Raw genomic sequence first — 20,573 nt, 5'->3', positions numbered from 1 at the left:
AGTGTCAGTCTAGGCTGCCCTCAAGCCAGGAGATAACGTGCTTACAATTCACTGCCCGATGTCAGAAAAGACATCATGTATTAAACTGCGCCTCACAAACAAAAACTACACTCACCCCTTTTTCCTGTTTCAGTTTTGGTAAGCTGGACTTGGGTCACATTTAGGGAAAGGTATGTAACTTTATAGGGCTCCTGTATTATTATTATTTTTATTATTTTAAAAGGTCTCAGCTAGAGAAAGGATTATCAACTGAACCAAAAGTAATTTCTAAAACTTGCTTCTTTACCTTGCTAAGAGTTGTGTTGCCCACAGGGCAACATTGGGCATGGATTTTAATCATGGAACCCAATCCTTTATTGTAAACTATTCCTGTTTACAGACGAAGAGGTACAAGTTCCGAGAGCAAAGGCTCTCAGGAAGTACAGTTGAGCGGGAGTAGAACATTCCTTCTGGCTGAAGGAACCATGTCATCTCAACGTATTTTCCATTACGGTCGCATAATGGCAATGATAAATACAGACGTGCTGTATGAAAATTCAGGTCAGATCTGCAGGTAGAACTTTAAACTTCCTCCCCCTTATTAGAACCACCAAGACATCCAAGTTCTGGAACCGTTATTCAACCTTTGCACTTAGAGTCAAGTCAACAATGAACGATCTTCTTGGAAACCAGATGTGGCCTCATGAATTTCCCAGAAGACCCAGCATCCAATCCACTTCCACTAATGTTATTACAGCAGGACCTCACCGAGAGCAAAGGGCTGCCAGTTTCCTTGGCCAGCTCAATTTGTTTTTAAGATTCTTTCTCCTATAGGATCATGACTTCCCAGAATCATACTCAGGGCCCTGGCCTCTCGTCCTGCCCTCCAAATGTTCCTTCACTGCTCCTACCAGCTTTTCCTGGGGCTGCTTTACTGGTGACCTCAGCCGACACCCCAGGAAGCAAGCTGATCATCAAACTGAAACGTGAAGGACCTCTTATGGGAGGTAGTGAGGAACTGCCCCGAACTCAGACGTTCTTCCTGACAGGGATGCCATTGGGTTGGGCCACCCAGCGCCGGGATGGACCTGGTGGTGCAGGCATCCGCACTGTGTTGTTGACGAAAGCCGGTGAGGAGCCAGGTGGTCGGAAAAACAGAGCACCTGAGGCTGTCCCATCTGCTCAAGGGTCGCCTTCCAGCGACACCTCTTTTGCTTGTACCTCCAAGGGAGTTTATGAGAATTACCGGCGTTGGCAACGCTACAAGGCTTTGGCAAGACGCCATTTCCCAGCCACACCTGATGCAGAAGCTCTTGCTTGTTTTTTCATGTGAGGATCCTGGTGGGCCAGATCCATAGGTTGGAAATCAGATGTTGACTTGGGATGATAGGGAGATACAGACAGGGGTCAGCCAATATACCAAACCCTAAGATGGTGATGGCAAACCTATGGCATGCGTGTCACAGGTGGCACACAGAGTCCTCTCTGCGGGCACGCCAGCTTCCCCCCACCCAGCCCAGGTCCACTGTGCATGCATACATGCCACCTGCTGGCCAGCTGATCCCCAGGTCTCTGCCGCACTTGTGCGGGTGTGTGTGTGCATGCATGGGGGCATGGTATATGCATGGGGAGGCACTCATATTGTATTTTGGGAGCTCACACAGTGCCCCTGTGCCTTGATTTGGCTTCCATGTTGGTGCAGTAGGACTTCCAGGTGCAAAATGGGGTGAAGAGGTAGGACGTGCACGCATGCACATACACACACACACACACACACACACACACACACACCACTCCGTTTTACGCCTGGAAGGTCTCCTGCACCAACCTGGAAGCCAAACATGGTCAAGAGAATGTGGGGTCCATGTGCAGGGGGTGGGGGAGGGTGGGGGGTTACGTGCGCAGGTGCGAGGGTCGGGAGTCCATATGTGAGGTGGGGCACAGGGGGTCGCAAGCACATTGCATTACAGGTATGGGCATGCGTTTTTGGCATGCAACGACAAAAAGTTTAGCCAATACTGCTTTATAGTTGTGGGCACACACGGGCTATGTTGTGTGCGCTTTTGGTACTGACATCACTACCCTAAGGGAATGTATTAGATTTTGGTTAGGTGTGTCGGGTAAACCTAGCTACATATTAGATTTCATGGTTTATTGAATTGAATTGAATTGAATCGAATTTATTGAATTTATATGCCGCCCAATCCCGAAGGACTCTGGGCGGCTTACAAAAAAGGAAAAAGAAAGGAAAGGAAAGGAAAGCAAGAGAAGGATAGTTTAAAATTCACAACATGCATTCATTCTAATCGGGGCTGGACCTTGACAATAAGGTCAACTGCCCCAGGCCTGCTGGAATAGCCAGGTTTTAACAGCTTTCCTGAAGGCCATGAGAGTGGGTAAGGTCCGGACCTCTGGGGGTAGTTGATTCCAAAGGGTCGGAGCACCACAGAGAAGGCTCTCCTCTGGGGGCCTGCCAGCCGACACTGACTGGCTGACGGCGTCTGAAGGAGGCCCAATCTGTGGGATCTTACTGGCTGTTGGGAAGTATGTGGCAGTAGGCGGTCTCACAGATACACTGGCCCTTAAAGGTAAGAACCAACACCTTGAATTGCGACCGGAGACCAATTGGTAGCCAGTGCAGCTCGCGGAGGACAGGTGTAACGTGCGTGTACACCCAATATCGCTCGCGCGGCTGCATTCTGGACTAGCTGTAGTCTCCGAACGCTTTTCAAGGGTAGCCCCATGTAGAGCGCATTGCAATAATCCAGCCGATGGATAAACCACAGTATCGAGCAATATATGAACCTAGACTATGACAATTAAATTATCCTTCACTGGGACAAACTGCCAGTGAGAATCCTATTTTAGAGAGAGTGAAAGAATCCTATTTTTCAAAAGGTGCTCAGTTCAACCTGTTAGAATAATAGACTTGAGGGAGGGAAATGACTTGGCCCAAAGCAATGGGGCTTTGGTAGCCAACGAAAAACTGGTTTGCTCCACACCTCAAATTTCTCTTTGTGAAACCTGCAATCCAGGAGTTAAGGTAAGCCCAGTTAGACAGTCAGTTTTTACAGAGATTCCAACTTTACCTCCATCTAAAATTTCAGATCTATGCGTCTAAGGATGGGCAACCCGAAGCTGTTGGTTTCTTTGATTAATTTATATTCCACCTTTCTTCTTCAGCATCCAAGTGGCATAAGTAGTAATCTTCCCTTCAGATTTATCTTCCCAACAATTCTGTAAGGTATCTTGGTCTAAGATGTTGCTTTCTTCATCCCAGGATGAAGAAATTTACTTACAGTTAATTGGATAATCATAGGTGATTGTTCCATGAATACAAATTTCAGGATTCATCCAGTATTTGCACCATAAACCAATCCTATAGCCCGGAGAAGCAAATACGTGGTTGTATAGTTTGTGGTTTAACACAGCCAACACCTAAGCCAGAGTCAATATGTTTTTGTGGCAGAGTGGATATTTAAACCTGAATTTCTAGTCTCGTCACTATTCTAAACTAGGCTGCTTAAATTCAGTCTGCAGCTACATTTCTAAGTGTGCTTGTGTCAAATGTTTGATTCTGCTTTGTCAAGAAACAAAGCAGAATCAAAATTAAAATCAGCACCCACCCCAATCCCCAAAGCAAGTTTCTAAAAATTCTGGCCCAAAGGAAACCCACTCTTATAAGCTGCAATGCTTTCTTCTGCTTTTCCTCGGTCTTCATACAATCTATTGCTAACTTCCCCCTCGTCTTTTTGTTATCATTTTTTTTAAGTGCGTCTCGAAATGTTGGTTCCTTCACCCCTTGCTACTCTCTTCTTGTTTTGTACACTTATATCAATTACACTTCTATCACAGCGCTGTAACCACTGAGAGACACTGTTGGAGAGGCCAAGAAGCTGAGAAGGTACTTTGAGGGGGCTCTGGAAGATGAAGGCTTGGGGAAGGACGGATGGGTGGGAGGGGAACTCATGAGTCTTGTAGTGGGAGATGCTACAATGGGCGATGGTACCTCATTACATTGAAGAGGACTGTTTGGAACTGGGAAATCTTGTTGATACACAATATTGCCATCCTGCCCTACAGCCCCGTCCTCCGTTCACTGGCCCGCCTTCGTCCCAACATGACCTTAGAGGATGGGGTCCCTCGTGCTGTGCAGGAATGGGAGCACAGCAGCAATTTTGAACGCATGATCTTCTATGAAATGGCAGAAAAGTGAGAATTGGCTCCAAGTCTCCCTTTTAGTATTTTCCCCCCGGGGGCCCTTCAGTTTACGCTATGTGTATCTGGTGTGGGTTTAAGACGGTTGACCCCTTACTCAATCTTTTCCATCTCCATCCTTCCCTAGGTTCATGGAGTTTGAAGCCGAAGAAGAACAGCAAATCCAAAAGATGAAACTCTTGGCCACTTGTTCCCAGTTCCAAAACCCAGTCCCCAAACCCACCAAGCCGCCATTGTCCCCCATCCCCGAATCTGGACAACAGCAAGGTACTGCCTACCCCTCCCCAATCCCCTGATCTTTGAGAAAATGGTTTGTTCACCCCAGGAAAGCCACTCGTAGAATTATCCGAAGTAAGTCAACAACAGGAATGATGAGAAAATTAGGGCCCTGTTTGCGGTGTTGTTGTTAGTTGCGAAGTCATGTCCAACTCATCACAACCCCATGGACAATGCCTTCCTGCCCTGTACCATGCTCTGGAGTCCATTTAAGCTCACCCCAACTGCTTCAGTGATTCCACCTCATTCTCCGTCGTCCCCTTCTTCTTTTGCCCTCAATCATTCCCAGCATTAGGCTCTTCTCCAGTCAGTCCTTCCTTCTCATTCAGTGGCCAAAGTGTTTGAGTTTCCTCTTCAGGATCTGGCCTTCTAAAGAGCAGTCAGGGTTGATCTCCTATAGGACGGACTGATTTGATCGCCTTGCAGTCCAAGGGACTAACAGGAGTCTTCTCCAGCACCAGAGTTCAAAGGCCCCCATTCTTTGGCACTCAGCCTTCCTTATGGTCCAACTTTCACAGCCATCCATTGCAACTGAGAAAACCATAGCCTTGACTATATGCACTTTTGTTGGCAGGGTGATGTCTCTGCTTTTTAGTATGCTTCCTAGATTTGCCATAGTTTCATGCTTGTTTTCAGATCATATTTTTGGCTGTTTGTCACATCCTGCGGTTATGTTAAAAATTTTCAACATTTTATGCCGAAAACCTGTGTTGACTTCCAACTTCTGGCAAAAACACCTCATAACAAACAATGGGTTCGCTTTACAACCATTGTACTCACGTAACAACTGCCACAAAAAAGGTAGTAAAAACAGATCTGGTCACATGAAGGTAAAGGTTCCCCTCACACATACGTGCTAGTCGTTCCCGACTCTAGGGGGCGGTGCTCATCTCCGTTTCAAAACCGAAGTGCCAGCGCTGTCTGAAGACGTCTCCGTGGTCATGTGGCTGACATGAATAAACGCCGAAAGTGCACGGAATGCTGTTACCTTCCCACCAAAAGTGGTCCCTATTTTTCTACTTGCATTTTTATATGCTTTTGAACTGGTAGGTTGGCAGAAGCTGGGACAAGTAATGGGAGCTCACTCCATTACATGGCACTAGGGATTCGAACCACCGAACTGCCGACCTTTCTGATCGACAAGCTCAGTGTCTTAGCCACCACGTCCCTTTCCGGTCACATAGTGACCTGCTTTACAAACATCCTGACTCACAACCCAAATGGGCAGGCTCCAAAACGGTTGTAAATGGAGGACTACCTGTTGCATGTGTGAACCAAGCAATGTCATTGGCAAAACACGATTTTATGGGCAAACTACAGATAGTCCTTGACTTACAGCCATTCATTTAGGGACCCTTTTGAAGTTACCACAGCACCGGCAGAAACTGGCATACATTTTTCACACTTAGGATTGTTGCAGCATCCTCGTGATCATGTGATCAAAATTCAGATGATCGGCAACTGGCGTGTATTTATGACGGTTGCAATATCCCGAGGTCACGTGATCACCTTTTGCAGCCTTCTGACAAGCAAAGTCAACAGGAAAACCGGGTTCACTTAACAACCATGTTACTAACTTAACAACTGCAAGAGACTATGGCAAGAAAGCAATAGCACTTAGACTTATATACCACTTCACAGTGCTTTTATAGTCCCCTCTAAGCAGTTTATAACAGGGATTAAGACGCTGAGCTTGTTGATCAGAGAGGTCGGCAGTTCAGTGGTTCGAATCCTTAGCACCGTGTAATGGAGTGAGCTCCTGTCACAGCTTCTGCCAACATAGCAGTTCCAAAGCATGTAAAAAATGCAATTAGAAAAATAGGAACCACCTTTGGTGGGAAGGTAACAGCCTTCCATGCACCTTCAGCATTTAGTCATGCTGGCCACATGACCACGGAGACGTCTTCGGACAGCACTGGCTCTTCAGCTTTGAAGCAAAGTTGAGCACCGCCCCCCAGAGTCAGGAATGACTAGCACATATGTGCGAGGGGAATCTTTACCTTTACCTTAAGCGGTTTACAGAGTCAACCTATTGCCCCCAACAATCTGGGTTCTCATTTTACCCACCTTGGAAGGATGGAAGGCTGAATCAACATTGAGCCTGGTGAGATTTGAACTGCCAAATTTCAGGCAGCCGACAGTCAGCAGAAGTAGCCTGCAGTACTGCACTCTAACCACTGGGCCACAGTGGCTCATAGAAAGGTTGTAAATAGGAGCAAAACTCATTTAACAAGTGTCTTGCTTAGCAATGGAAATTTTGGCTTGATTGTGGATGTAAGTTGAGGAGTACCTGTGGATTATAAACCTGCCGGTTATAACAAAAGCATGTAATGATAAAATATTATTATTGCACGAGCCGAGGTGGCGCAGTGGTTAAATGCAGCACTGCAGGCTACTTCAGCTGACTGAATTTCTGCAGTTCGGCTGTTCAAATCTCACCGGCTCAGGGTTGGCTCAGCCTTCCATCCTTCCGAGGTGGGTAAAATGAGGACCCGGATTGTTGTTGGGGGCAATATGCTGACTGTAAACCGCTTAGAGAGGGCTGAAAGCCCTATGAAGCGGTACATAAGTCTAACTGCTGTTGCTATTGCTGTTAATAAAAGCTAACGTAAACTATGGCTTAGGACCAAGCAGTAGCTGTCCAAATAACCACTAGGTGGTGGCATTTTCCATCTTGTTATTGCTAGTGCCTGGTAAATACCCAGCTCTTTGCAGCTGTGAGATAGTAGCTTTATTGGACCCACCCATCAATTATCCCCACCCCCACCCCCGCAGGGAATGTTTAAGTCATGTTGTATCTGAGTTGCAAAGCAGGATAAGAGTCCGGTGGATATACAGAAGCCTCGAGGACTTGCAGCATTGTTTCAGTGCTGCTGACTACATAAATTACGGCTAAGTAGACATAACCATCATTATAGATTAAGAGTTGGAAGGGACGTGAAGTAGGTCATCTAGTCCAACCCTCCGCCCAAGCAGGAGACTCTACACCAATGATGGTGAACCTTTTTGGCACCGAGTGCCCAAATCAGAATGTGTGTACCTATGCAGACATGCCTGTTCTTTGGCTTTTTTCCAATGCTCTGCTGCACGTGAAGAGCAGATAGTGACAGCACATGTTCCCACAGAGAAGGCTCTGCGTGCACTTCTTGCACACATGGCATATTTTTGCCAACATGGCCCTACACCATTTCCAGCCAATGGCAGTCCAACCTCTTCCTGAAAGCTTCCAGTGATGAAGCTAGCCACAACTTTTATTTTTTTTTCATTAGCAGATTTATTTTAATTATTATTTTTTTTTTTGCTAACCACAACTTTTAAAGGCAACTTCTGTTCCATTGGTTGATTGTTTTCACTGCCAGGAAATTTCCCCTTATTTCCAGGTTGAATTTCTCCTTGTTCAGTTTCCATCCACTATTCTCTGTCTGGCCTTCAGATGCTTTGGAAAATAGCTTGATTCCCTTCTCTCTGTGGCAGACCTACAAATATTGGAGCATTGCTATCATGTCTCCTCTGGTCCTTCTCTTCACTAGGCTTGCCCTATCTAATTTTTGAAACCGTTCTTCGTATGTTTTAGCCTTCAGTCCCCTAATCATCCTGGTTGCTCTTCTCTGCACTTTTTTTTTAGAGTCTTTTCTTTGGTATGACCAAAACTGGATGCAGTACTCTAGGTGTGGCTTTATTTATTTATTTATTTATTTATTTATTTATTTACTTACTTACTTACTTACTTACTTACTTACTTACTTACTTACTTACTTACTTACTTACTTATTTATTTATTTATTTATTATTAGACTTATATACCGCTTCATAGGGCTTTCAGCCCTCTCTAAGCGGTTTACAAATTTTTTTTTAGCAAATTGAGTCAGCAACTTGCCCCCACCGTCCGGGTCCTCATTTCACCCACCTCGGAAGGATGGAAGGCTGAGTTGACCTTGAGCCGGTGAGATTTGAACCGCTGAGCTACAGATCACAGTCAGCTAAAGTGGCCTGCAGTACTGCACCCTAACCACTGCGCCACCTCGGCTCTTCCAAATGTGAACCAGGCCTTAGTCTCTATGCTTTCTTGGATATGTGTTTATACTGCTCCGCTTAGCAATCCTGGCAGGAAAATGGTTTCTCTTAAGAGATATGTTTGGGATATAAAGTGTGCTCAACAGCCTCCTTTCCAACTCACGTCTCTTTTCATACCATACAAGGAAGGTAAAATGACCTCTGAGCTGCAGCACTGCATATATCACAGGAATTCCAGAGATTTAACAAATGCTATTGCTGAAGTATAGCAGCAGCTAGCACGTATTACACCAAAAGTCATTTATTGTGTGTGCATGTGGGAATTTTGCATAGTTGCCTCTATCGACCTGAGTTATGGCAAAGCACTAGGTAGGGACTCGAGTTGTTAGAATACTTGCTACTGTGTGTCTCGGCTTCCCAAACCTGCTTATGATTGCTCAGATATGAGTTTAAGCTACAAGCCTACAATCATTAATACAAACTCAGGCCTCTCTTTGCCTAGTGTTCTCCAACCCGATGTTTTCTGGATATACTGGGACTGCAACTCCCAGAATTCTCAGTGAGGATTGGGGATTCCCGCCATATTCAGGTGCTACAGACAAGTTAAAAACCGATTTAGGATTTATCTGGGCAGAAACCAATTGGATAAGTTCCTGGCCTTATCCAATTGGAGAAGCCTCAGTGATTCTTTCCATTGGCCGATCCAAATAAAAGAAAAGAACATTTCAAACAGTAGCCTTGAAAACTGCGGAAAAGTCTTCTATATTTTCCTCAGCTAACATTTAGTTGCTCCCTGGGCCATCCGCCAGAAATCATTGGTCCAGAATGGGACAACTTGCCACAGCGAACTTGCCATGACCAATTCACAGATACAAAAAGTTAAATTAATTTTGACTAAACATTGGCCAATAATGATAAAACAAAGTCAATCCAGAAATAGCAACAGCACTTAGACTTATATACAGCTTCACAGTGCTTTATAGCCCTCTCTAGGCGGTTTACAGAGTCAGCATTTTGCCCCCAACAATCTGGGTCCTCATTTTACCCACCTTGGAAGGATGGAAAGCGGCATCAGCCTTGAGCTGGTGAGACTCAAACTGATAAACTGCAGGCAGCCAGCAGGCAGCAGAAGTAGCCTGCAATACCGCATTCTAACCACTGCGCCACCTCGACTCTGTTGTAACAAGATCTATAATAATTGCAATGAAAATGTGGTCACCAATAATAAAAGTAACTGAATGAAACGATTAATGCAGTATTAAATTGTCCCATCCAAGTTATCCAATGAGTTGGCCATGGCAACTTGGCCATGGCGAGTTGTCCTACCTAGACCCTTGGTTGGTCAACTGTAGGACTGAGTAGACCATATCATTCTACTCCAGGGGACTGGCAAAAGTATGCATATGGGATGTTCTCCAGCACTGACTCCCCAATCCCTCTTTTTCCAAAAAAAGTGTACATCCCAAAGAAGTCAGCTTCCAAGAGCCGCCAGCCTCGACGACGCCAGAGGCGCCCGCCCAGTACTTCCAACCCGGGAGCACCCAGGGAGATCCCTGCTGAGGCTGTGCACCAGTACGCAGAGATCATGGAAGGCCTAAACCCCAGCTGGGAGGAAGAAGAAGCCGAGAAGAAAGAACAAGGGATGGGCCGAGACACCCAGGATCAGGAGGAAGGAGTGTTCCCAGACCCTGGCCTGCTTCAGTATATTGATCAGTTGTGTGACGATGAAGAATTTGTTTGTAAGGTAACAGAGAATGTCCAATGGCAGGGGGATTTGTTCTTCTGTAGTACATTATTCTTCTATAGTATATCAGTGGCTGAGTGGCTAAGATGCTGAGCTTGTCGATCAGAAAGGTCAGCGGTTTGGCGGTTCGAATCCCTGGCACCGCGTAACGGAGTGAGCTCCCCTTATTTGGCCTAGCTTCTGCCAACCTAGCAGTTCGAAAGCACGTAAAAATACAAGTAGAAAAATAGGAACCCCCTTTAGTGGGAAGATAACAGTGTTCTGTGCAGCTTTGCCGTTTAGTCACGGAGACATCTTTGGACAGTGCTGGCTCTTTGGCTTAGAATTGGGAACGGCCAGCGCATATGTACAAAGGGAACCTTTACCTTTACCTAGTACATTATTCTGCAACATTTTGCAGCTTCTCTTCCCTTGAGAATTCCCTGCAATCTTTTAAAATGGGGATTTAGCGGGATACACAGGGTGTATTCTTTCCTTCCTCCAAGAATGGTTGACATGTAAGAGGCAGAAGATAAAGAGTGGAAAGGAATAGACCAGGGGTGCCAAAGTTGATTTCATGGAGGGCTGCATCAGGGTTGTGTTTGACCTCAGGTGGCTGGGGGGGGGGGAGGGGGGGCGTGGCCAGCTTGACGTCACTTGTGTCAGAGGTACTTCTGATGGCCCAAGCTGGGCTAGGAGGGACTCTCCTCCAGCCCTCTTCCAGGGAAAATGGAGCTTGGAAGGGCCGCATGCAGCCCGCCCAGGCTCCGTTTTTGCTGGCAGACGCACCACAGACCAGTCCTCCACTGTTCCTAGAGTGGCCCCATGGACCAGATCTAAGCACACTGCAGGCTGGATCCAGCCCGCAGGCCTTGAGTTTGACACCTCTGGAATAAACCATTGGGCCCACATCAGCATACCAGTTCTCTTGCTTAACCAAACTGTTTTTGCTATCTTTTTGCTATCTGTGTCACAAGAGTCTGTATCTTATTGCAAGCAGCTATCCATCTCTTTCTCTTTAAGAGTTTTATTATTTTTCAGTTACAAAAATAAACATTCCATCTTTCCTTAGGCAGTGTATTCTGGGTACAAACATCTCTGGGCAACATTGGTCCCCTTTTGCCACATCTTTCACATTCATATTAACATTATTTCCCTAAGTTTAGTATTATAATATATTAGGCATTTAAACATTGTAGAACTCTCCATTGTTTTTCTTACTATCTTCTAGTAATAATATATCAACATTAAACATAATTATCATACACAAACTAACCATTTTACATCTTTATTTGTGTATTGTCTACTTATTTTTACTTTTCTTCATTTCCAAACTCCTTTTTTTTCTCCAACCATTGGTAAAATACTTCTCAAATAATATAATATTTAGTGTGCTCTTTCTCTTTAATTGATGTTAATCTGTTTGTTTCTGCACATTCTAATATTTTCCTTATCACCTTCTCATCAATAGAGATCTCTACATTTTTCCAATGTTGAGCAAATACAATTCTAGCTGCAGTTAGTACATGAATGATTAAATATACATTATCTTTATTTATTATTTCTTTATTATAAATTTTAGGTAGAATTCCTAGCAGAAATGTTTCTGGCTTCAGCTCAATATGTTGTTGTATCATCTCTCCCAAACATGTCTTAATTTTTGTCCAGTTTTTGCAGCTATCCATCTCTTGAGTGATGCCATTCCAAATGTGATCTTCCCTTTATCAATCCATTTTGCTTTTCCATGCGAGTCTGCATGAAATGAAAGGGTAATGAAAAGTCTGCAAGAAAAAAACCAAGCTCAGAGAACACCAAGGAGCTGCTTTCAACCCTATGCTACAAGTATTCTCATTTAATTGGAAATATGCATGTGAAGCCTAGCCAAGGAGCTTCACGTACCAATTTGATCTCAAAATCCACCAAGTTCAGTGACTTGTTGAATTTTCCAGTATCATGATCTTGACGAATTAAAGGTAAAAGTTCCCCTGGCACATATGTGCTAGTCGTTCCTGATTCTAGGGGGCAGTGCTCATCTCTGTTTCAAAGCTGAAGAGACAGCGCTGTCCGAAGACATCTCCGTGGTCATGTGGGCGACATGACTAAATGCCGAAGGCGCATGGAAAGCTGTTACCTTCCCACCAAAGGTGGCTCCTATTTTTCTACTTGCATTTTTTATGTGCTTTGGAACTGCTAGGTTGGCAGAAACTGGGACAAGTAACGGGAGCTCACTCCATTACGTGGTGCTAGGGATTCGAACTACCGACCTTTCTGATTGACAAGCTCAGCATCTTAGCCACTATGCCACCGCATCCCTCTCTTGAGGAATTACAGGGACCTAAAAAATGTGATTTGAAGACCCACATCTGTCTGCAGGCTATGTACTGGTCACTTCTTATTTTACTTTTATATCTTCCTATTCATTATGTTCCTCTCACTCCTGATTGTCTATAGCAGTTTCAATTACAGGTAGTCCTCGACTTAACAACAGTTTGCTTAGGGAGCGTTCAAAGCGACAACAGCACTGTTTACGACCATTTTTCCTAGAGTTATGACCTCTGCAGGATCCCCATGGTCCTATGATCGAAATTCAGATGCTTGGCAAGTGCCTCATATTTATGACCATCGCTGTGGTCTGATATCACGAGATCCCCTTTTGCAACCTTCTAACAAGCAAAGTCTTGGACGTAGACTCTTGGGGCCTAGAGATGGAGCTTTCGCCTCACAATGAGGAGGTTGTGAGTTCAATCCTATGTAGAGGCAGATGTAGGGTCTCCTGCTTGGGGAAGGGGGTTGGACTCAATGGCCTGCAAGGTCCTTTCCAGCTCTGTTAATCTTTCAAAGCTATCTGTTAAAGTCAGTGGGGAAACCATATCCGCTTAATAGCCCGTTTATTAACTTACTGTATCAACTGCAGCAATTCACTTAAAAACCGTGGCAAGAGTTTTTGGGGTAAAACCCACTTAACAAAAATCTCACTTAACAACAGAAATTTTCAGCTCAGTCGTGGTCATAAGTCAAGGACGACCACCTGTATTATTCTGGATTTATTAAATTATAGACCTTGCAATCTCTTCTGATTTCTCACTTTTTGTGGCTGCTTGTTATTGTGGATGCAAATTGTGCTCATACCAGAGAATTTGATGCCTTTTGTGATTATCCTCCAGCTGGCCTATTCATACCATTCTCTTTGCTTCTCTCTGCCAGGTGGAAGCTGTTATCCATCCACAATTTATGGTGGACTTACTGTCTCCAGAGAAAACCCAGGATCCCTTGGAGCTGGTAGAAGAGTTAGCAGAGGAGTTAAGCTTGACACCCAGCCAGGTAATACAAGGGAATGAAATTTGAAATTTGAAGTGGTTAAATTGGAATCCTGCAGTGGAGAGGCCATGCAGAATAGGATTGGAAGCAAGAGTGCCATTCTACAATTTTAGATCTTGGGCTGAAGCTAGCAAGGACCTTTTTGTGTGTTCCTGGAGCTTAAGTGCCATTTTCAATTCAAAGAGTGACTTGTTCATTTTTAAAGTGATAATAATAAAACGACTGTCGGGTAATTAGGTACATCTAGGTACATCCTCTCCAGCTACAAAAATTAAAGGGGAAAATAATAAAATGGTAAGGAATTTGTGAAACCCAGCTGCAGCATGCCTGCCACTCAGATATTGACAATAGACACTTGTGACTCTCCAAGTGTTAATTTGGGGAGGAGTTTCTCAGTTATGGATACCCAGATTTTTTTTCCAGTAAGACCACTGCATGGGAATCACTTCCATATCAGAGTTTGAGCATATTTATAGATCAGTTCAGGTGGAATTGGGTACAGAAGTTATATTAACTATTGAGGCTCCCTAATCTTCTTCAAACTGATACCATTCAGACAAGAGCTGGAAGGGACCTTGGAGGTCTTCTAGTCTAGCCCCCTCCTGCTCAAGCAAGTGACCCAATGCAATTTGAGACAAGTGGTTGTCCAGCCTCTTCTTTAAAACCTCCAGTGATAAAACACCCACAACTTCTGAAGGCCAGCTGTTCTATGGGTTAATTGTTCTCACTGTTAGGGAGTTTCTCCTTAATAAGAGATTGCTTCTCTCTTTCATTAATTTCCATCTGTTGTTTCTTTTCTTGCCTTCCGGTGCTTTGGAAAACAAGTTGACCCCTCTTCTTAGTGGCAGGCCCTCAAATACTGGAATAGTGCTATCGTGTCACCGCTCCTCCTCCTTTTCTCTAGATTCGCCATACCACATTGCTGCAATACTGGGGGGAGATTAGTCTGAATTGGGTTATGAAGCTGGCGGTGCTTCACCTCTTCCCATTGTACTCAAAGCTGCCGGCCGTGAGTCACTTCCAAATCCCGAACAAGCCACGGTCCTTCCCTCAGACTTTCCCAGAGGCAGAAGAGTGATGGACACCCAGCACATAGCCTCAATGGAGGGGGGGAGGGGGGGCAGAAGCAAAGGCAGAGAGACAGCGGATCAAAAGTACCGTATTTTTCAGACTATAAGATGCACTGGTGTATAAAACACACCATGATTTCAAAGAGATAAGTAAGAAAAAAAAGTTTTTTTCCTTCCCAGCACCCAGGAGTACTCTGCAGGCTTCAACAGGGCTGGGGGGAGGCAAAAACGCCCCATTTTTTTTGCAGAAAACAGGGCATTTTTCACAAAAACTGAGGCATTTTTGCAGAAAACAGGGCATTTTTCACAAAAACTGAGGCATTTTTGCCTTCCCCCAGCCCCGCTGAAACCTGCAGTGTGCTGCTGGGGGGGCTGAAGGAAGGCAAAAACGCCTGAGTTTTTGTGAAAAATGCCCTGTTTTTCACATAAATGGGAGGTGGAGGTGGGGCTTCGGGAGGCCAGAAATGGCTGCATTTGGTGTATAAGACGCACCAATCTTTCCATGCTCTTTTTAGGGGGGGGAGGTGCATCTTATACTCTGAAAAATACAGTAAGTCTTGTTTTCCTGCTCCCAGTTGAAGCCTCTATTCAGTTGGCAAGATCTTGAGGAAGCCAGAAGCACCTGCTGGAACTCACTAGTTCATTAGAATTATATGTAGATGCCTCTTATTGGTCACCATCTAAATGGTCATGTCCAACTGGGAACAAGAAGTGATAACCTAATGACAAAGGGACATAGTGCATTTCCTGCCATGCAGAAGATTTCACAATCGCCATGAAACCCCATCAAATTGGCAAGGCTTAGTCCTCAAAAGACCGAGCCCTCCACCTATTGATAGGCCTAAAGTACAGTTGATACACATGAAGGCCAATGTTGGCAAGGATTTCCCCATACCCAGACTATATTGTGAAGCTTCTGTTTATATAGGCCCCTTTCCTTGTCTATAGAACAACAGAATTGGAAGAGACCTTGTAGAACTTCTAGTCCAACTGCCTGCACATGCAGGAGACCTTGTACCATTTCTGACAAGTGGCTGTCCAGTCTCTTTTTCAAAGCCCCTCCAGTGATGAAGCAACCGTAACTTCTGAAGGCAAAGTGCTGATTGTTCTCACTGTCAGATAATTTCTCCTCATTTCTCAATTAAATCTCTCCTTGATCAGTTTCCATCCATTGTTCCTTATCTGGCCTTCGGGTGCTTTGGAAAATAGGTTGACCCCATCCTCTCTGTGGCAGCCCCTCAAATATTGGAAGACTGCTGTCATGTTGCCCTTGGTCCTTCTCTTCACTAGACTTGCCATATCTAATTATTGAAACCGTTCTTCATATGTTTCTGCCTCCAGGCCCCTAATCATTCTTGCTGCTCTTCTCTGCACTCTTTCCAGAGTCTCAACATCCTTTTTATAGTGTGGTGACCAAAACTAGGTGCAGTATTCTAGGTGTACTAGTGTATTCTAGCGATACTAGTACTGTATTTTTCAGAGTATAAGATGCACCTTTTCCCCTCAAAAAGAGAGGCTGAAAATCTGGGTGTGCCTTATACCCTGAATACAGCATTTTCGGCCTCCTGAAACCCTGCCCCCTTTGCAAAAATGGCCGTGCATAGCCTTTAGTAGGCTTCCAGAGTGCTCTTGGGGGCTGGAGAGGGCAAAAATGAGTGAAAACAGGCCATTTTCTGCCCCCCCCAGCCCCCAGGAGCACTCTATAAGCCTCCTAAAAGCTATGCATGCCCTTTTTTTTGGACAAAAGCGGACCTGTTTTCACGAAAAACAGGCCATTTTTTGCTCATTTTTGGCCCTCCCCTAGCCCCCCCAGTCCACAGAAGCACTCTACAAGTCTCCTAGAGGCTATCCACACTTTTTTTTTTTTTTTTTTTTTACAAAACAGGCCGTGTTCATGAAAAATGGGCCATTTTTTGGAGGGCTGCGGAATGCAAAAAAAAAATTTTTTTTTTTAATTTGCCTCTTCAAAATCTTGGTGCATCTTATACTCAGGTACATCTTTTACTCCAAAAAAATATCTTACTTCACGTGATCTTGATTCAATCCCTCTGTCTCTGTCTATCTTCAGTTAACTGAGAAGAGACTCCTGGCACTATCTGAAGAGGAAAGAGATCCTTCGGTCTATCCTACTTCCCATTCTGATTCCACCCCATCCCAATCTGAGGAAGAAGATGAGGTCAGTAGTAACGGCAAAGGAGAAGACATGTTGCGGCAGGCTTTAAAAAGGTCTTCCGCCAACAAGGGCACCCGAGCCAGTCAGTTAGAGTTGGCCAACTCTATTGTCAGTTCTCCACCGGCTTCTAATGGACAACAGAAACTGGGAGACAGGGAGTTTCTCCCGAAGACTCTCAGAGCAAGCTTATCTCTTCGTGAATATTGCAGTCATGACTCTCAGGAGGGGAATTTGCTAGCCACCTTGAAGAATCCCGAGGAAAGAGGCATGCAGGAATCCCAGGAAAAAGATCTAATTATGAATGATGGTAATGAAACCCCAACCCAGACCCAATGGACTTTTCCAAGCGTGAAAGGAAACAGCACCCTTAGTAGTCATTTAGCCTCACCAAGGGAGAGCAGAGCAAGGCCAGACATGGTAAGACTCGTCCCTTCAAAGCAAGATACCATCCAGGAACAAAAGAAGAAGGATCAAGCAGCGTCCCCTAAGGCTACAGAGAAGGGCAGCCATGGAATCGCAGCACCTGTGAAGAATGGAATTCAGATAATTTGGAATAAGGTAAAACCCACCCAGGATGGTAACCAAAAAGGAGAAGTGAAAACTCCATGGGCAGCACAAGCGTCTCCTTCGAATCAGGATGAACCTAATAAACAAGACAATATGATGTTGGTAGGGAACCGCAAGTGGGAAAAGCATCTAACGTTACGTTTTGATGGACCCAGAGAATTGAAGGAACAGGTGATAAACCCACCTCAGAGTCAGGATGACATGGGGGTTGAAAGTCCCCTAAGTAAAGCGGAGCTCGACTTTCAGGAAAGGAAAATGAGATCTTATCAGGACACTCCTAGAAAAGTCGGCGGTCAGGAAGTCATTCAGTTTGAACATGGCAAACAAGAGAGTCGCCAAGGACTGGTGGGCCAAGATCAATACCAGATCCAAGGCCTTCAGAAATGCAATGTTCCTGCAGTTCAGTTTGAAAATGTAAACCCTTGTGGTCGAAGTATAGTAAGTCAAGACAGACTTACACCAGCTCTTTCAGGAATTGGTCACAAACTTATCAGCCAAGGGGCCAAGACTGTATCTCAGAGAAAGGCCCACACAAATGTAAAGCAAATGAAGACTGTGTCTATCAAAAACAAAGGCCAAGCCAGAAGCCCAAGGTTTCCTGTCGACAACTTAGCCCTGCACAAACAGTTGAGCTGTGTTAGACAAGAGGGCCAACCATTAACCGAACCAGGTGTGTTGGAAACTCATCCAGAAACTAGTTTAAGGGCAAATGTTGAACTGGGCAGAAAAAATACGCAGCCGTTTTGTTTAGGTGGTTCTAGCGAGGGAGGGAAGTTTGAGGACCAGCTACCAGATGGAGATTCTGAACACCCACCATATTTCACCTTTTCCAGGCACGAGAAACCATCATTGATTGTCCACAGTGGCACTGAGAAACTACAGGAGTCTCGGGGACCATTCTCTGATCAGGATAATGTCCCTCTGCGGATGGAAAACGATGAACGCCTAAAACCTACTTTAGATCCTTCCAGCTGTGTCTCTCTGAGCGAGGCTGATGGAGAGAACAGTGGTCCCCATGGAGATCATCCCCCTGTACCCACTCGTGCGCTTCCACCACCCCTTACCCTCCAAGGCAACAGCAGTCATGGAAACATTGAATTCAATCCTACAATTCTAAGAAGTGAATCCAACATCTGCTGGGAGCAAGTAACTCCAGAGAAACAAATGAGTAACTGGAATCAGGTAGAAGGTGATCCGGTCAAGAGAGTCCCTGTGATGAATGTGGTGCTTTCAGACCTCCCTGGAGGAACCATGGAAGGTGTTCTCAAAGACGAAGAGGAGGAAGAGGATGAGGAAGAGGATGAAGAGCTGTCCAGTTTCTCTTCATTACTTGCCTCCAAGCTCAACTTCTCTCCTCACAGCGACCAGTTGCTTCTCACCATGGAACAAGGGGACACACTGAGCTTTTCACCCATGGATCTTGCAAAGCAAGTTAAACCAAGGCATTGCGCCAAGGGTCAATTATCCCAGAATGCCAACCCTCTCACGAACACCAGCTTGGATGTTAGCGCATCGGTCCATCGTCATCACAAGAGGAAGAGCAACATCACAGGGACTCGAAGGAGCAAGCGTCTTCGCAACCAGTAACTCGTCCTTTTTCCCTAAGTGTGTTGTCATCAGCCATCCCAGAAAAGTCCCTGTTTATTTTTTTAAAACCCTGCACTGATAGGTGTCACCTTCATTCAACCCAAGATTCCAGAATCCCATCATTGTTCAAAATAGGGCCAGGAAGATTGGTTGGTTTTTGCATTTTTCTAAAAAGTGCTTCTTTTGAAGAAGGATATCTCTCCCTCCCACCCATCCACCCGTTGTTCCTGCTTCTTAGCCAATTAAAAACAATTTTAAATCCTTCGGCTGTCTCTGCAGGAAGGAGTCAGAAGCCGTCTAATTTCTGCTAATTTCAGAGAGTAAAAAAATAAATAAATGGTTTGGTCTTCCTACATCCATCTCGTACTGAACATGGGTGAACGGTGGATGGAAGAAAGGCTCAAACAAAAAGGAGAGAATGATTCCTGGCAAGTTGGAGAATGCAACAATGCTGATTTCATAAACTATTAGAAACACAAAGAGGGTAAAAAAGGGAGAAATAACAACTGTTAAAGAGAAAACCACGTTTTGTTGCTTTCAAATTTATGGGGCAGGAAAGGGGATTTTATAATTTGAGAAAGAATGAGGGTCTGCTTAGTATTTTTAGCACAGCAGCCTTTCCAAAACTCAGCGTTTCTAAGCGCAGTGGCTGGGGGTAAGGGGAGGAGTGGCCGGGGACAATGGATAAGGTGGTTATACCCACATGGAGGACAGCTAGATGAATGAGAGCAGCTTTATGGCTTCCAGGAATGGAACATTTGTGTTGGTTTGGGCAATTTAAAAAAAAAGAAAAAATAGTCCTTGAATAATATGGGAACATTTCAAGAAAAAGTAAATAAGGTATTTTCCAATAATCCCAAACTCTTGTCTTCTTGTTTTCCACCACAGCTATATTTCGATCTTTTCTGACCTAGGCCTCCTAAGAGCATGAACAAACTCCTTGTCCCAACAAAAAACCCTTTTATTAATTTACTGTGAATTCTGCTCATTCTCATTCAGCAAAGTTTTTAAAGGGAGTATTTACAGTCACAGACCTTATCTGGCTTAGAGAACTGACAGGCCGATATCTGCAAAACCTGGCAAGGAGCCTCGGAGAGTCCCAAACCAATTAAGCAAACTAATTGTCTCCTGTAAACTCCACTCCCCTTTTGCTCCTCTTTTATTTCCTCTGGGAGGAGGCATTCATCATCCAACTGAGGCCTTACTCCTAAGTCGACCCCTGTTCTTTAGCTGTTCCCTTCATCTGGCAACTGCGCATGTGCACACAGGGAACAGGCTCCAGCTGTTCATCTGCCTCACTGATGTCTGGCTCTGAAGGCAGCTGATAACTGGCATATGGCTCTGGCCCCATCTCTGCCTCTGACACAGAGCCCTCATCAGAGCCTTCCCCAGACTCCAGGACTGGTCCGTGTCCCTTCCCAACCTCCTCACTGTCTGAATCTGCTGCCTATTCTGCTGGCGGACCACCATTAAGCAGGTCAGGAGAGGAGGGGGGGGGGAAGGAAGAGAGGTTTCTCCCTTCCCAATAAGTGAATTTTGAACAATGCCCCAGGATGTTATACAAATAGTCCTCGACTTACAACAGTTCATTTAGTGACTGTTTGAAGTTACGTCACAGAAAAAAATGTTTTTTGCAGTTACGACCTTG

General features: G+C 44.9%; 1 protein-coding gene and 1 non-coding gene across 2 annotated transcripts; one reads left to right on the top strand and one right to left on the bottom strand.

The window, feature by feature from the left end:
- The first annotated feature begins 817 nt into the window (after positions 1 to 817).
- Positions 818 to 19,561, top strand: NUTM1 (NUT midline carcinoma family member 1). The gene is made up of 6 exons (XM_087712025.1): positions 818 to 1,308; positions 4,063 to 4,191; positions 4,325 to 4,464; positions 9,942 to 10,231; positions 13,415 to 13,531; positions 16,667 to 19,561. Exons 1-6 carry the CDS (start codon positions 818 to 820, stop codon positions 18,923 to 18,925), a joined length of 3,426 nt encoding a protein of 1,141 aa, XP_087568151.1. The 3' UTR covers positions 18,926 to 19,561.
- Positions 14,468 to 14,637, bottom strand: LOC148046421 (Nuclear RNase P). The gene has a single exon (XR_015696539.1).
- Positions 19,562 to 20,573: the final 1,012 nt, after the last annotated feature.

Source organism: Thamnophis sirtalis, unplaced genomic scaffold (assembly GCF_051295495.1).
Source record: "Thamnophis sirtalis isolate CommonGarterSnake01/CBP01778 unplaced genomic scaffold, rThaSir2_p1.2 scaffold_4, whole genome shotgun sequence".
NCBI classification, from domain to species: domain Eukaryota; kingdom Metazoa; phylum Chordata; class Lepidosauria; order Squamata; family Natricidae; genus Thamnophis; species Thamnophis sirtalis.
The sequence above is the reverse complement of the archived record's forward strand: the minus strand, read 5'-3'. Positions and strand labels throughout refer to the sequence as shown.